Source organism: Cheilinus undulatus, linkage group 19 (genome assembly GCF_018320785.1).
Source record: "Cheilinus undulatus linkage group 19, ASM1832078v1, whole genome shotgun sequence".
NCBI classification, from domain to species: Eukaryota; Metazoa; Chordata; class Actinopteri; order Labriformes; family Labridae; genus Cheilinus; species Cheilinus undulatus.
In genome coordinates this window covers 39,200,539-39,218,014 of record NC_054883.1, presented here as the reverse complement: position 1 = coordinate 39,218,014, position 17,476 = coordinate 39,200,539, and the positions used below count along the sequence as shown (strand labels likewise).

Below are 17,476 nucleotides of genomic sequence, written 5' to 3'. Positions count from 1 at the left end.
AGAAGGCACAATTGTCAAACTTATTAGTCCCATTTATACATTTTTGCCTTTTGTCACTATTTTTTTGCCACTTTCCCCCAGTTGCGCTACCTTTGCCATTAAATACCACTTTTTTCCCTACATTTTTTGACACTTCTTTTTGCCCCTTTTCCCATTTTTACACCACTTTTCACCCATTTAAGCTACCATTTTCCATTAAAAACCACTTGTTTCCTCTTTTATACCAACTTGTGCAACTTCTTTTAGCCACTTTTAGCCAATATTTGCCCCTTTCACCATTTTTACACCACTTTTCACCAATTTCGCTACCTTTTTCCATTAAATACCACGTTTCCTCTTTTAAACCCACTTTTGGAACTTCTTTTAGCCACTTTTAGCCCATTTTTACCCCTTTTCACCAATTTAAGCTACCCTTTTCCATTAAATACACTTGTTTCCTCTTTAATATCCACTTTTGCGTCTTCTTTTAGCCACTTTTATCCCATTTTTGCCCCTTTTCACCATTTTTACACCACTTTTCACCAATTTCGCTACCTTTTTCCATTAAATACCACTTGTTTCCTCTTTTATACCCACTTTTGCATCTTCTTTTAGCCACTTTTGTCCAATTTTTGCCCCTTTTCACCATTTTTTCACCACTTTTCACCCATTTAAGCTACTTTTTCCATTAAATACCACTTGTTTCCTCATTAATACCCATTTTTGCAACTTCTTTTTGCCACTTTTATCCCATTTTTGCCCCTTCTCACCATTTATTGCCCATCTAAGCTACATTTTGCCATTAAATACCACTACTTCTATTATTTGCACTACTTTGCCACTCTTGGCTGCTTTTTACCCACTTTTCTCTCATATTTTGCCACGTTTTTGCCACTTTAGGACCGTTTTTGCCACCTTGAACTTATTTTTATTGCTACTTCTAGCCATTTTTTCACCACTTAGATTGTGGCTCTTGCAAAGGTATTTTTTCATCAATTTGGCTCTTTGGTCAAGCAGGGTTGAATAACACTGATTTAAGTCTTTTCTGCTGGGATTTCATTGATAAGAACATTGAAATCAATGTCAAGTTCTGACATCACTTCATGTCTTGTCAGTGCTGAAGGAGCTTTTAAGCTAGTCCAAGATTCAAGTAGGGGGCCTTTAAGGAAAACAAAACCTGAAAACTTCAGATTTAATTATACAGCTTCACATAATTTGAAGACAGACATTTAGTTTTACACATTCTTGCATTATTGCAGTATGGTGCCCCCCTGTTGAATCTGGCAGGGATGTTTAATGACTCACAGACAAATCATTATTCTTCCACCTGTACGTTTACATGCAGTAGTCCAAAGAGAAGGACAACTGTGAAATCTGTTAAACCCTTGATTATAGATATTGATTTTCTGATTTTAAATTGGTTCTGATCATATGGCATAAGTAATAAATAATTTAAAACTAAACATGTTTTTATGGGGCTGCATGGCAGCACAGGGGTTAGCACTGTTGCCTCACAGCAAGAAGGTTCCTGGTTCACTTCCCAGTCAGGGCCTTTCTGTATGGAGTTTGCATGTTCTCCCCATGCATGTGTGCATGGTTTCTGTCAGGGTACTCAGGCTTCCTCCAAAGACATGGCCGTAGGAGTGAGTGTGAGCATGCCTGGTTGACTGTCTCTATATGTCAGCCCTGCCATTGACTGGCAACCAGCCCGGGGTGTACCCCACCTCTCGCCTAATGACAGCTACTCCAGCACCCCCACGACCCCCAATGGGATTACCGGTATAGAAAATGGATGTTTGGACACATTTTTATGACGTTATCAATCCTCTTGGTGATTTAGATCTGTGGTTCTCAAATGGAGAGTGGGATCCAAATGTAATCTGCAGAGCTGTATTCAGTGGGTCGTGAATGTTGATTGAATAAAACAACTGTGGCAAAAGTCTGATATTATAGAGAAACTCAATAAAAATGATCACACATACATTTGGTTACAGCTTTTATTACCCCATACTTTGCACGATACACACAAACGCACATCTAGTGTAGTGTAATACAGGGTAGATGTATCATACTCTACAAGAGCATTAACTCATGAACATCATGTATATTATTCTTTTTTACACCCCATCACCCACACGATACGAAAAGTACACCGATTTTAGACAAAAATATTCTATGCCCTTTGTTTAGGGAAGTAGGGAAATCAATCTAGATCGCTATTTGTGTCAGAGCAGAAAAAGAAATCTGGACATGTTTTTGATGATCAGACTTTCACAGAATGCCAGATCATTAGAAGTGTTTCTGTTTTAAATCCTTAAGTGTTAAATGAAAGCAGTTCTCACGTCAAAGGGTCAGGAGACGTTACTTTGAAGATTTCTGCTAGTGATAAACAAAATGGCTTTTACTTTTTCTTGGGTTTAACCAAATTATGCTTCAATTCTGCCTTCAATGATGGGTTTAAATTAAGACTAATCAGCAAAGACTAAAACTAAAAATAAGCAGGTGCTAAAAAGCTTAAAATCAACTATAGCCATCTGATAGATAAGACTGCAAAGTTTCAGGCAGACAGAAAGTATCTGTCCAAGTCAGCACATGGACAAGGCCTCTTCAAACAGGGATCGTATTTGCATAGAGCACTGAGGGAAGTCTAGCTACTGTAAGAGAGCTCCAAATTGAGACGTAGAAAAAAAGCACAGCTATCATTTATCACTGCTTTGTTTGTGTTCAGTTTGTGTATGCTGCCAACCTCCCTGTTCCCCCTCTTTACTAAAGCCAAAAACTATTAAAGAAGCCAGATAAAACATGAATAAACACTCCCCATGGACATGCTTTTTCTGTCTCTCCTCTTACAGCAGTGGAACCGATTGTTTCAAGTCCAACTGACCACAGTTGTAAATTTCGCAGCCGTCTCACCCTCTGGACACCTGTTTCATCAGCAGTTTGGTGTAAAGCTCATTCATTGGGCTCATATCTGAAAGAGAGTAATAACAATGTTAAAAACTTAAATTTAGGACCATTTCTTAAAAGAAAGAAAAAAAATCTTTGCATCAAATATTAGGAAACGTCCTGTTTTCAAGCAAACTTCAGCACACTGTCTTAATTATTAAAATGCATTGCCAATGTCTCAGTAACAAAAGTTGCCAATGTAACTGGGCATTAGAAAGTGTGTAGGAGTTTGCATGCAATTTTTGATGGATCTGATCCTCTTCTACACAACTGTTTTGAAATGCATGTAGAAGTTTAAACTTTATCTGGTTACCAATACCGTAGTTCATTAAAATAAATACTATTCTTATTTATAAACACATAGTATTAAGGATATCAAAGCCTTGACAATTTTAAATATGTTTCTTAAGGTTATTTTCTGTTACCCACAAAGGTTTTCTAGATTTTCAAATTGCATTTTTTGCGCTATTTAGGTGGCCATCACACTGAAAAAGGTGAACACTGGTGGGAAAAGATAATATCTGCACTGTTTTCCCTTCATTGGCAAATACTCACCTCTGCAATCGTTTTCTAATTTCTTTGATCTGCTCGTTTTTCTTGGTAAGGATCTCCTTCATGTTTCTGTAGGCTGCAGTTTGCTGGAATTTCTTGTCTAATTCCTGCAAACAGAACAAAGACTATATAAACATGGACAGAGCAACAGCTGCCTGGGAGTGAAGTCACAAGGTTAAGAGCTCTCGATACTGACTGGCTTCAGTATAGAGGTATTCTGCCTAGCCCAAGCCCATCTAACCCTCATGGTCTAGATCAGGGGTTCTCAACCTTTTCAGCCCGCGACCCCCAAAATAAAGTTGCAGAGACCGGGACCCCTCCTGTACTTGAAGGTGGATGAACACAGCAATGCACAATTTGGAATTGTCATGTGCATACAAGGCCATCCATAAAGGGGGATAAATGGGAGAGCTTTCTGGCACCCAGTCAACCTGGGGGCAAAACCACGGTCCATTGTAAAGTTAAGCTGTGATATACATATTTCATATTTAACCGCAAAAATTAACCACTCTTATCAAAGAAAAAAAAAAAATTTTTTAATCATTCATGTAGTAAATAGCCTGCTTAAAAATGTAAATCCCCTTTGTTAAAAAAAAATAAAAATGAATTAAAATGGTTTAAAAATTGCTACAATGGGTTAATACTGACAAAAAATGGTGGAAAAGGTGGTGAAATTGGATTTTAAAAGTAGCAGAAATGGTTTAGAAGTGGTAAGAATTAGATTAAGCTGGCAAAAAAGGCAAAAAATGGGCATAAATAGTAGTAAAAAGAAGTTAAAATGTGTCTGAAATTGCTTTAAACTGGCAAAAATGGGTTAACTGAGAAAGGAAAAATAGGCAGATACTGGCAGAAATTGGTTAAACTAGCAAAAATGGGCATATCAAATGGTGAAATTGGGTTGAAATTGGAAAAAGTGGGTGTTAAAAGGGTTTAAAAGGGGTTAATAGTAGCAATAATGGGTCAACAGAGGCAACATTAAGCTAAAGTGGCAAGAATTGGTTTAAATGTGGCAAAATCATGCAGAAGAGAAAGTGTTGAAAAGAGTTCCAAACTGACAAAAATAGTTTAAAGTAGCAATTTAAGAAATATTTTGTTTTTTTTAGGGCAACTGGAGACCCCCTCTCAGTGTTTCGAGACCCCCAAGGGGGTCCCGACCCAAAGGTTGAGAACCACTGGTCTAGATTACAGTGTTTGACTAGTGTGAGTGCGCTGTACTGTTCTTAAGTAGGACGCTCTTGCTTGGCCCTGGCACAGATGGAAAAGGTGGTTTCGGTACAGTACGGTTACTCATGCATACAAACATGATGGCGTATTTAATCCAAATTTAAATAATAAAGGGATGTTTGAGGGCCACATCTGACCAAAACAAAAAATGAGCCACAAGGTGAATAAAGCTGCAGTCAAGTTCTATGTGTTGCATGCGCTAACTCTTAGATTACATGCTAAACAAAACCCCATATATGTTGTATTACAACTTGATGATGTAACAAGAGGTAACCATGATAAGGCCACCTGGGCTTGGAGTAATGCTAAGTGCAGGCAAGTGAGGGACTGGGGAGGGTTCCGCATGGCACAGAGCTACTGGGCCAAGTTTGAGAGCACCCCTAGGTCATAAATCCCACTACCTCCATGTAAACAAATGGGATGTGAGTGAAACTATAAACACAAGTAGGGGTGTAACAGTATTTGTATTCGCCTGAATGGAGAAAAAACGGAAGTTGCAGATGACAGTATTGCCTACCAATGTGGGTGGCAGGAATGATCATAACTGTTAGCTAACCGCTTTTAAACTACCCACAAAGAAGAGGAAGAGGCAGGCAAAACAAAACACACGAAGAAGAAAAGTTAGCTACAGGTGAAGTAGTTGATAAGTGGTGAGACCCTTCAGCTTTGTCCTCTCACCAACTTCTTTGGTGTTTTTAAAAAGCCTCTGGGTATAAAGGCAGAGGGAGTTGAAGACATTATCAACGCTACTGTGATCAGTGGTCAACAGCCTCTGCTTTTAAGGCACACAGATATTACCACTATGCTATTAGTTTGCTAGGCTCCAGATACATCCCCAGCACAACATATCAGCACCCATTATAAAGGAATTGTGGCTTCAGTATGTTCAACAAACAAGACATTAATATTGACATACATTAAGTGGTGCAGACATAAAAGCAACTGTTAAAAGCTCAATGTATCAAATCAACAGCTGACTTTTGTTGGGTGCTATCTCTGCAGGCTTGAGAGAACAATACTGTACCTTCTCTGCCAGGGCCAGCTGCTCCTGCACTCGCAGAAGCTCGTGTTTGGCAGAGATCAGGTTTTCTTGCAGATCCTTCTGGGACATAGCATTGGCACTAAGAGTCCTTTCATAGTCCTCCCTTAGAGCGGCCACCGTGTTCTCCAGGCTGCTGATCTCCTGGGATTGAGTAGCCAGCTTCAAGGGCAAAGAAGTGACATGAATATTCAGAGATGTATTGAAGGAGAACAATCACTATTATGTATTTATATTCCCTGTTTCTACACTGAGTGGTGAATGCAGCACTACTAGAAACATACCATTTAAGGTCCAAGTTAGCAGATGAAACCAAATGACAGCAATGTTCAGATTCAACAATGAATAAAAAATAAATGCAAACTCAAAATGTGTAAAAAATAAGAGGATGCTTGGACAGTACCTGCTGGTCACCTTGCACCTTCTGAAGGTCTTTAAGAGCTCTCTCTGCTCTGGTTTTCTCATCTAGTGCACTCATTGCCTGGGAAAATTTTAATCAGATAAAGGAGTTAACACCACAAACAAGATACTGTACATCTTGTTTATCATATTTTTTAATGTGATACCTGTGATTCTAAAGTTCGCAGCCTGGCTTTAAGTTTGTCATTTTCTTCTTGTAGTCTTCCAATCTCCTAGGGGGAAGACAAAAAAAAGACACAAAGGGCTTTATGAATCTATTAGTGAGGGCAAAACATTAAATATAAATCTGAGCATTCAACACATTTTTACCTTGTTGAGAAGTTCAGACACACCGCCTTCATTCAGAGGTGCTAGCTTAGGTTTGCTTGGTTCCTGGTTTATCTTGGGAAGAAAAGGTGAACATATTAACTTTGGATATATCTTATTTGTACAGATAAAGCATCATTTATACAGTGCCTATAAAACATATTCAACCCTTGGATGCTTTATCCTTTTATTGATTTTATAAATCAATCATGGTCAATATGTAAATAAGTGATTGCATAAATATTCACCCCCATTAAAGCAAATGATCTAATTCAACAGAGGTCCAGCCAATTGGCACTCGTAGTCTCACAATTAGTGAAATGAGGATCACCTGAGTGCAGGAAATGTGTCTCAAGTGATTGCAGTATAAAGACATCAGTATTCCTGGCTACCATTACACCATGAAGACAAAAGAACACTCCGAGCAACTCAGAGAAAAGTTTATTGAAAAGTATAAGTCAAGGGATGGATTCCTTGATCAGGCCTTCCTCACAGAGTGAGCTTGCAAGAAGTAAACTAGTAAGAGAGACCACCAAGACACCTCTGACTACTCTGAAGGAGTTCCAAGCTTCAGCAGCTGAGATGGGAGAGACTTTGCAGACAACTGTTGCACAGGTTTTTCTTCTCTCCGGTCAAAGCTTTATGGGAGAGTGGCAAAGAGAAAGCCACTGTTGAAGAAAACTTATGTAAAATCTCGATTAGAGTTTGCCAAAGGCATATGGGAGACTCCATGGTCAAGTGGAAGAAAGTTCTTAAACCTGATGAGACCAAAATGGGGCTTTTTGGCCATCAGACAAGACACTACGTTTGGCAGACACAAAACACTGCAAATCACCACAAACACACCATTCCCACTGTGAAGCAGGGTGGTGGTAGCATCATGCTGTGGGGATGCTTCCATGCAGCTGGCTCTGAATGCATGAATGCAGCAAAATATAAGAAAATCCTGGAGGACAATCTCATTTGGTCTGCAAGAGAACTACGGCTTTGGAGGTGATTTATATACCAGTAAGACAATGACCTGAAGCACACAGCGAAAGCTACACAGAAATGGTTTGAAGACAACAAGGTGAATGTTCTGGAGTGGCTGAGTCAAAGCCCAGACCTCAATCCAATAGAGAATGTGTGACTTTACTTGGAAAGGGTTGTTCACACTTGATCCCTGTGCAACCTGGCAGAGCTTGAGCAGTTTTGCAAAGAAGAGGGGAGTAAAATTGCAGAGTCTTGATGTGCCTTGGGAACTAAAAGTAACTTGTGTCAGATTTCTTCAGAACAGTGCAAAAGAGTGAGGTATAACAGTACAACGTGGCTTGTTTGTCTTTGAGCGTGCATCGTTGAAACCACATCTCACACTCAGTGATGTGTGACTTACACAGCTAGGTGTGAAGGACAGGCAGCTTGATATTTAAAACTACTTAAAGTGTTCTCTGGTTACAGAGTTCAATGTGGGTGCATGTTCCTTTGAACACATGATTAATGACAGCTTGTTGATGGGGGATATCTGGAGCTGTACATGTGACAGAGCTGCACAGTATACTCACCTTATCGGTGGTCTTAAAGTCAGTCTTCTCAAATTCTGCCACTTGTTCTAACAGCTCCCTATACGGGTAGAAAAAAAGAAAGAATTGGACTGACGAGAGACTGAAAAGAAGGCTTAAAATTTTCTCAGATATAATAAAATTATTCAATTATATGAGCCCTTTGTCTGAAAAATACAGATTTGATAGGAACAAATCATCTTTAGTATTTTACTACAACAAAACTAGTGTGTTTTTGTTTTCCCAAACAAAAAAACTTCTATTTGGTGGTTAAGCCTCTCTGACAGGTGAAAATAAACACCCTATTTCTTGATGACAGTTTAGCTCTAAAAGATATAGATGCCTGTGGTGAAAACAACAGCTTTGTAAAAAGCTTGAATGTGGTTTCTTGGAGGCAGCTGAACACACGTAGACCATCACACGGGGCGTATTCCTTGCTTAAGACACTGTATCAGTCACGTAGAAGCCTAGAAATATGAAAGCTTTATTTATCCACCCACCATATGCGTATCACAAACAAAAGAACTTTTCAAAACACGCTGAGAATAACAAGGTGAAGGGTTACAAGGTCAGCAGTTATGTGAAGTTCCCCCAAATTATACATCTAAACTTTTACGGTGGAACTTGACAGTGATCATTGGTGGATTATATTTATTTATAATGTGTTACCAACAATCAGCTGCAGGAGAGTGAATTTTATGACCTTTAACTTTGATACTGAAGATCAGATAATGTGGATTTAGTGAACATAGAAAAGTCCTACTTCCTCTTTTACGTTACTGAGAAGAGGAACAGGATGACATATGCTCAGAGCTGTAGTTTGATGTATATCTACACCAAAACAAACATTTACAAAAGTCACTGATAAGCTCTCAGTTCAGAAAACGCTATTCACTATGACTGCTAATCACTGTAACATCCACTTAGGATCAGTCTATAAGATATCTTTATTATTTATCCTTTGCCAAAATGTCAATAATATTGGACATAGTCTGAAAAAGTAATATGAGATGTATCTCCATCACCAGTATTTCATGTACAGGTCCACACTGATTTATGTTCAGGCTTTCATTGTGAAAAAACTTACTCCATCTCTTTCTGAATCCATGCCATTGTAGTTTACAGCATTGATTTCCTCAGAGCTGGCTCATGTCTATATACAGTGCTTAATAAATTTATTAGACCACCCTAACCCTAACCAAAGGAAGGTTTATGCCACAGCTGCCCTAAATTAACAGCATTGGTAATTACCAGTATCATTTTTTATGTTTCTGCAATGCTTAATACACCAATATGTAGAAGCTCTTTAACTAAAATGATATTTTTAATGCTAAAATAAAATTATTATTGTTATCCATGAATTTTCACATTTACTGATTTACAAAAAAACTGAAAAAATAGTAAAGCACATTATTATTTCTATATTAATATGTCAAATTATAGTTATTTACTTGCATTCCTGAACAGAAAAATGAGTTTTAGTGCTTGAATGTTATGCTTGATTCATTTCTGACTTCTCAGAGAAGCCCAGTGAGCTGGCTCAAAGTTGGGTGAATTCAGTTTGAAATTCCTCATTCCTGTTCAAAATGGTAAAACGTGGAGAGCTGACTGAAAATGAAAGAGTCCGCATTAAAGCACTTCATGATGCTGGATGGTCTTTGAGACAAATATGACAGGTGGTCTAATAAGTATGATAAGCACTGTATCTGTAAACTGTTAATTAAGTTTTTTGTTAGTTTTTAACATGGACATGAATTTTAAAATATATTACATCGAAGCCTTAAAGTTCTATTAAATTCAGTTTCTATTAAACAAAGCTTAGTGTTAGCTCATGCAGGACACAGCAGTCTTATGCCCAGCCTTCAGCTGACAGCCAGCAGAACCCAGTTAGATCCCAGCTCTTTCTCTTTACACAGCAGTGTATTAAAGTATGACATACTTTTCACCAATCCCTGCTTGCATTCATGCTGATGCACCATGCTGCTGCTGGCAAAGCTTAACCTCCTCCATCCCAGCCTCCTCCCTTATAGCATAAAGCTTGTTGCACCCTCAATCAGATTTATGCTACTATGGATTAATTGCTTTGAACTAATTCTATTGTATTCAATATGCACGATCATAAATGTATCTATCAGTATGGGGGTTTGTAGCTACGTGTGCATTCCCTGGAAAGTCAAAGCATGCTGCATGGCTAACCTAGGGAGCATCTTTTGAGCAGAGCCCTCTCCAACATGTAAAACTGTATATTCATTTTTGCAATAAAATGGTTAAATATTGCTCTTTGTTGATTTTGCCCTGTGCATGTCTAAGTCTGGCCACACATTTGTTGATTTTTAAATTTCAAACGATTTTGAAAACATAGGATACCACAAACAAAAAGACAGTTTCCAATGATTTTTCATCTTATAATCCTCTGAGCTCACACACTAGACAACCTCACAGTGAAGGTTCCCCACACACAAGATTTTATAGGATCACATGCAATCAGACGTGACTTCAGAATAAAAAGGTTGTTATAGGTATTCCGTGTTTTATATATTTTTGATTCGAGGTCTGGGACGCTGCAATGCAATTTGGAACAGTAAAATAATTGAGTTGATATCACACACTTGGGGATTTATCAGATAAATAATTGTTTGCAGAGTTTCCAGCCAGGATACGCCCCCACAATCGCTGGGGGAGGCAAACTGGGCCGAAAATCTAGTTTAAAACCGTGTCGCGTATGGCCAATTTTAGTTATTTAAAAAAAACATACTCCTGCTTTTTTTCCAAGTTGAATACATCACTCACTTTAGGTCTGTGCAGTGGAAATATAAAAAAGCAAATGCAGAGAGCATTTAGTCACACAGTGTGACAACTATCTCCAGCAGCAGTTTTGAAAATTAAAAACATCAATAAAAACACCTTTGTACTTCATTGATAGGCACCAGTAAATACTTCAGATGCTTAATAAGTGTCTAAAATCTCCTCATAGGAGCTTTAGACTGTCCTAAAAGAACATTTGCTTGTCTGATTTTTCAGGATTTTATGATTTCAATTTCCTAAAATGCAAGCGATGGCTTTATTCTGTTCTTATTATGCTATACAGTGCAGAAAGTTAAACTTTTAGTTTAGAACTTTGAGATATCCACATCAGAGTTCAAATTTTCACGAGACTAAATGAGACTACAAGCAAAAACTTGACTCAAAAGCATGTATTTCAAAGAATATCCCATTAAATCAAAGAGACAAAGAATGAAAAAAAAAATTGTAAAAACAGTCTGTTGTGAGGTCTGCAAGACATACAGAAAAAATGAGAGTTTCCAGGGGGACGTATTAACATCAAAATCTTTGATTTTAGTAATTTCTATTCTACTGGGACTGATATTTAAAAATGTCCACACTGTCTTTAGCCAGCACTAATGCCTCAGAACAGGACTGTGCCCTGTGTGAAGTGACCTTACAATAAAGTCAGAGGTAACAGATGTTGTGGTTTCAGGCCAACTGAACATCACAGCAGAGGAAGCCATTGTGATAGGATGGATGGAAATTCAGATAGAGTACGCACGTTTGTGGCTTTCCAATGACCTTTTTTGACAAGAGATCTTAACCTCTAAACAGCGCAGAGAAGGAAATGGTACACAGCTGAGGAGGCCTTTTCATGCACATGAGGGTGTATTGTTTTCTGAGAGGCCTTGCCCATTTCTGACTTTGGTGTAGCTCCCTGTTTGACCCTGAACTGTCATTGAACCTGGCAATCATTTTAATGCAAGAACATTTACAAAAGTTCACAATGTCAGTTTAAATGTTTTATATCTTGCTTTGGCTCTCCTGTTTTATGCGCGTACAAGATTTACATTTTCATCAAGAAAATTAAGAATTTTTGATACTTGATCATTTTTTTCCTACCACATTTCTATAGATACTACAATCTCTGTTACTTTAATGATCAGTAGGGCTGGGCAGTTATTGGCAAATTAGATTAAATCGCAACATGGCCTGCTGCAATTTTCAAATCGCAGAAGTTGCAATATTACTTTCACTTGAAATCTGTCAAAATACCAGTTTAAGCAATCATTTTTTGCAGAGATTTTATGCTCATTATGCAAATATTAAGTGTCAATTTTTAGAATGGTTTACAAAAATCCTCCTTTTAGTGTTATATGTATGTTTTTATTAATCAAAATGAGTGGCATAAAAATGATAATGACCTTAAACAAAGCAAATGAAATCACTTTTGCAATAACCCCAAATTAAATAGCTTACTCTATCTAAAAATAGTTCCATTGTTTTTAATACACATGGTGTTATTTATGGAATTTTTTTATTGCTTGAATTTGTCAAAAAAAATACATAAGATTGACCTAAGGATAATCGCATACTAAATTGCAATATTTGGGAAAAAAAATCGCAATTAGATTATTTTGCAAATCATTCAGTCGTAATGATCAGTGGTATCAAAAGTACCAAACCTTTAAAAAATACATCTATCTCAGGAACCTGTCCATGAAATATTGCACACAATTTTTTTTTTGTACTGAATTGTGCAGTTTTGATGGTAAGTAGGAGTTTGCCTGCAATATTTGGTAGTAAAGTACAAGAAATTACTCAGTACTAAGGGGCTGAGACTTCCATTTTTGTTGCTGTGGAATGAAACATGTATCAGTAAATATTGTTTGATTTTACTGATATCATAACAAAGTTTAGAACTCTTGTTTTAGGACAACCCTACCACATGCAAATGAACATAAAGAAATTTAAAAACATTGAGACTTTTAAAGCACTGTAAAATCTAGGGATGCTTGAGATTGTATTTCTGCCAATATCCAATTTGCCTTTATTTCCAAGCTCATTTTAGCCCACATGGACACATGCACAACTTTCTTAGAGTAAAAAAGGTCTCTTTTTTAGAGAGACTGAGTCAAGCAGAGCTGAGAGAGGAGCAGGGAAGTAGATTGTCTGGTAGTAGTTTACATTTTTTACAGTTTTCATTCAAAATGTTCAGAGCTCATAGTGGGCCTCCTTGGGTGTGTGGCACCCCAGGAAATGACGATACCTAATGGTAAAATTGTATATTTTGCAGACATGTAAGCCACACACATGATTTATCCTGCCAATGTGTACAGCCTATTTATCGGCTGTAAATATCAGCTGAATTTTCATATCTACTGATACAAATATTTAACTTTTTAAGCTTGTACCTGCCAATATCATGCTAATAATATTGTGCATCCCTAGTATAATCCAGTGATTTCCAACTGGTATGGCATCAGGACTCATGGCAAGCACCTCAATGACAAACTGTCACTGAAATTTCTCCTTTAAATCATATTAATATAATAGTAATAATAATAATAATAACTTTGTTTATGTAGCACTTTTTAAAACACACGTTTACAAAGTGCTTCAGAAAACCCAAAAGGGGCAGACAGATAAGCAAACAAACAAAACAAACATACCCCCAATAAGTAACACAACCAACATACTGGATGTTCAATTGCAACACATGTATCTACACACAAAAGTAAAACGGGGGTAGAGATTATAAAAAAGCTTATCTATAAAAATGAGTTTTTAGCAGATTTTTAAAAGAGACTACAGATTTGGCAGACCTGATGTTACCAGGAAGACTGTTCTAAAGTTTAGGAGTTGCCACTGCAAATGCACGATCACCTCTGGATTTAAAATTTGAACGAGGGACTGTTAGAAGACCCTGATCAGACGAGCGAAGATGGCGACTGCTAGAATAGAGGCTCAGTAGTTCATTGATAAAAAATAAAAAAAATCAGGGTGTGGATTAAAATTTCAACTGGATGTTTTTAATTAGTATGGAGCGATTCGAACTTTAGATGGTACAAAATATGTGATGGAACAAATAGAGTCATGTTAAAAAAAAAAAAAAAAAAAAACACATCACAGACTTTTTGCCACTTTTTTCCAGGCACACATCTGCGACCCACTGAAACTGGCTTTGTGACCCACTTCTGGGTCCTGACCCACCAGTAATTCTCAACAAGGGTATAATCAATAACACCAGAGCAGGAACATTTTGTACTTCTGTATACCTGACGTGCAATTCTGATTCTTCTTAATCGTACGCCATTCAAGCATGCAATTATAAGGATACCCAATTTACTGATGTAATAATAATGCAATCCTAGGATATGAAGATATGGTGGGGAGTTTTGAGGGAGACATTTTTCAGATAACATTCTCTATTTTGATGCAATTTCATTTGCCCATGACCCCTTATTTACATCCAAATATATTAAATTCATGCCCAGTTGATACACACCTGTTGTCTATAAACATGTAGGCAAATGATCTGTGTTGGAGAAAAAGTTACATGCATTTTCATCATGACACCAACACCTGGTCCTACTACAAAATACTTTCTGTAATCACTCATTTTCAGATAGTTGGATCATCAGTGATGTGTAGGCCTACACTGTTTACCTCTCATTGTCTGCTGACCTTCTCTCCTTCTGTCTCCCTTCATCCTCTATAGCTGTTTGTCTGTCTGTCTGTCTGAATAGATGAAAGTAATCACGTAATCCTTGTTTGGTATTTGGGGCTTCTTTCAAAATATTCAGGGTTCATGCCAGCACCCCCTAGAGCAGTGGTTCTCAACCTTGGGGTCGGGACCCCATTTGTGGTCACAAGACACTGAGAGGGGGTCTCCAGATGCCTTAAAAAGACTAAGAATATTTTTAAAAATACACTGTTACACCAATTTTGCCAAATTTTAACCTGTTTTCATCACTTCTTCCGACCAATTTAGGCTCATTTTTGCCACTCAAAACCAATTTTTGTCAAATTTTAAACCCTTTCCACCACTTTTTTCTGCCTGTTTTTGCCCCTTCTAAACCAAATCTTGCAACTCTCTGCCTATGTTGGCTGTTGCCCCATTATTGCCCCTATTAACCCCTCTTTTCCACTTTTTATGTCCTTTTAACCACATTTCACTATTTGATATGACCATTTTTGCCAGTTTAACCCATTTCAGCCTCGGTAAACCCTTCTATGTCAGTTTCTAGCAATTTTTTTAATCCTATTTAACCAAATTTCCACCAACTTTTGCCACTTTAAAGCCATTTCAGCCACTTTTTAATCCTCTTTTACCATTTTTGCAATTTTTTAGTGATTTTTTTTGCCACTTTTATTTATTTTTTTACACTTCTAACCCATTTCTGCTACTTTTAAAATCCAATTTCACAACCTTATCCACCATTTTTGCCATCATTAACCCATTTTAATGCTGTTTTTAAGAGAAGGGATTTATATTTGTATGAGGACTACTTACTACACAAATGAATAAAAAAGATGCGCGTTTCTTTGATAAGAGTGGTTAAGCTCTCCTTTTTATCCCCCCCTCATGGGCAGCCCTGTCTGCACTGCACATGTTCATGGCTGTGTTTTGCCACCTTCAGGCACAGAGGGGGTCCCCGGTCCTTGGCACCTTTATTTTGGGGCTCACGGGCTGAAAAGGTTGAGGAGCCCTGCCCTAGAGCATGTGGCGCCCCTACCATATGCCTATGCTGCCTATGCCACGGGCCGGCCCTGCTGACTAGTAGTTTTCTAGGGTCCGTTCTCTCATCCATTAACAGAAAGTCTGATTCTGCAGCACCTCTGCTACTGCTCACCTGTTCTCCAGCTCAGAGATATCACTCTGCAGTCGAAGGTAGAACTTCTCAGCCTGGGAGAAGAGCTGCCTGAGCAGCAGCACATTTGTGTGGGCTGTATTGATGAGCTCCATCTCCACCTCCCCTCTCACCACTGCCTGCAGCCCGTCCAGCATCTCCCTCACCTCATCCACTGTGAAGGTTTCCTCTACCAGCCTGTAGAAACATCAGGGTAAACGTTCATACATTATTGTGTTATGTTACCTTCACTCTTACATGCAAAAGCTTGATATTATGACCAGGAATGACCAATCACCTGCTGTCCTTGAGTTCTTCAAAGCATGAGTCAATGGTCTTTAGTCTCAGGACCCTCTTTGACCGAGCAAATCGCATGTAATTGATGACTTCATTCTGATGATGTTCATTAAACCCAAATTCAGCCTACATGAGGACGAAACAGAAAAAGCACAGACGTAAAAACGCTGTCATGGATATGAAAGGTGGAAAGAAGGAAGATAGAGACCGAGGCGCTGTAATGGAGACCACAACTAGCTTACAAGCTAACTTGAAGAGGATTTTCCCTGCTAATGTGAGACAGGGCCTATCCACATGAAGTTGCCCACACAACGTGCTCTCTGCGGGGATGCTTGCTAACTGTAGACCCGCTTTTGTTTAAAAAGGAACACCATGTAACGTTTCTAGATTCCTCAAAGCACAGATGTAGTCTGCTTAGCCCTCGACAGCAAATGAAACCACTTACTTACCATGATGGCTGTGACGCTAACGTTAATGTCACTAAGTTTGCTAGCTTGTTCTCTGAGCTGATCCAAAGGAAAATGGGTGTTTCTTTCTCTTATTTAGGCCACGGAGCGATACAACTTAAAGCTAAAGATGCTAAAGCTCCTTGAGTCGAAGGTTCCAGTAAACAGTTTTATACATGGAGTCAAAGTCAACACGCTAGACGGGGGTTATTTCATTGCTAAAAGATTATCTGGCAGATTGGCTAGCCTAGCTACCCAGCGAGTGTTTGCCCCTAGAATGCCTTGGTTACGGAGAATAGCGTCATCACCTTGGTTACGAGAGTTGCGTTCAACGGCGCTACGTGCATTACTGAACCGAAAAGTGTTCCGCGCATCATTATCGAAGATAAAAGTCGGCAAGATGGTGTCTCATATCATATCCACTAATGTTGCTTTTCGTAGTTTGATATAATATCTGAAAGCTGTTGTACCAATTTATAAATGTGTTATCAGAAAGAAGTCAGTGATCCGTATTGACATGGCAACTTCTGCAATCGTTTGTTCAAATTGCCCATAAACTCACCCATTTTCTATTTACTGTAACGATAACGTAAAAGCGTTATTTGTCAAATGACGTTTTCGCACTCTAAAGCATTACACAAATTCATCTAACTTTACATGGCCCATTTTGTCTACATTTTAGTCTAATAATTTCAGTTACTAGAACACCCCACGTGAATTACTTACAGCACAGGTGTCCAAGTCATGGCCCGGGGGCCAAATCCGGCCCATGGAACGATTATATCCGGCCCTCGAAATCATATTGTGCATTATGACTGGCCCACCAGTATGAGGTCTGCAGATTTCCCCCAGTATAATAATGTAAACTTTTACTTGATGATTTAAAATATCCTTGTCAAACCATAAAAATCTGAAAAATTAAAGAGTAAGAAAGATTTCATAAAAAGTCAAGAATGTTGGGGGGAAATTATTTGTGTTTAATTTCATATTTTCAATTTTGCATCTCAAAATTACAACTCAAACTTATGATTTTGACTTTTCATTTCATGCTTTGACCTTTCAACTCATAATTTGGACTATGTTTATGACATTTTTATTTTTTAGGTTCTC

General features: G+C 38.2%; 1 protein-coding gene across 1 annotated transcript; it reads right to left on the bottom strand.

Annotated features, from left to right (window-relative positions):
- Positions 1-2,157: 2,157 nt before the first annotated feature.
- lztfl1 (leucine zipper transcription factor-like 1) lies at positions 2,158-16,642 on the bottom strand. Its single transcript, XM_041813731.1, has 10 exons — positions 16,370-16,642; positions 15,922-16,046; positions 15,627-15,821; positions 8,008-8,065; positions 6,470-6,541; positions 6,307-6,372; positions 6,144-6,221; positions 5,726-5,902; positions 3,481-3,584; positions 2,158-2,950 (listed from the first exon to the last, which is right to left on the bottom strand). The coding sequence occupies exons 1-10, from the start codon at positions 16,370-16,372 to the stop codon at positions 2,932-2,934; spliced, it is 897 nt and encodes a 298-aa protein (XP_041669665.1). The 5' UTR covers positions 16,373-16,642; the 3' UTR covers positions 2,158-2,931.
- Between the last annotated feature and the right edge of the window lie 834 nt (positions 16,643-17,476).

Coding starts and splice junctions, on each gene's coding strand:
- lztfl1 (XM_041813731.1), bottom strand. Junction 6,373..6,469: donor TGTCTGAACTTCTCAACAAG/GTAAAAATGTGT, acceptor TCTTCCCCCTAG/GAGATTGGAAGACTACAAGA. Junction 5,903..6,143: donor AGGTGCAAGGTGACCAGCAG/GTACTGTCCAAG, acceptor TTGCCCTTGAAG/CTGGCTACTCAATCCCAGGA.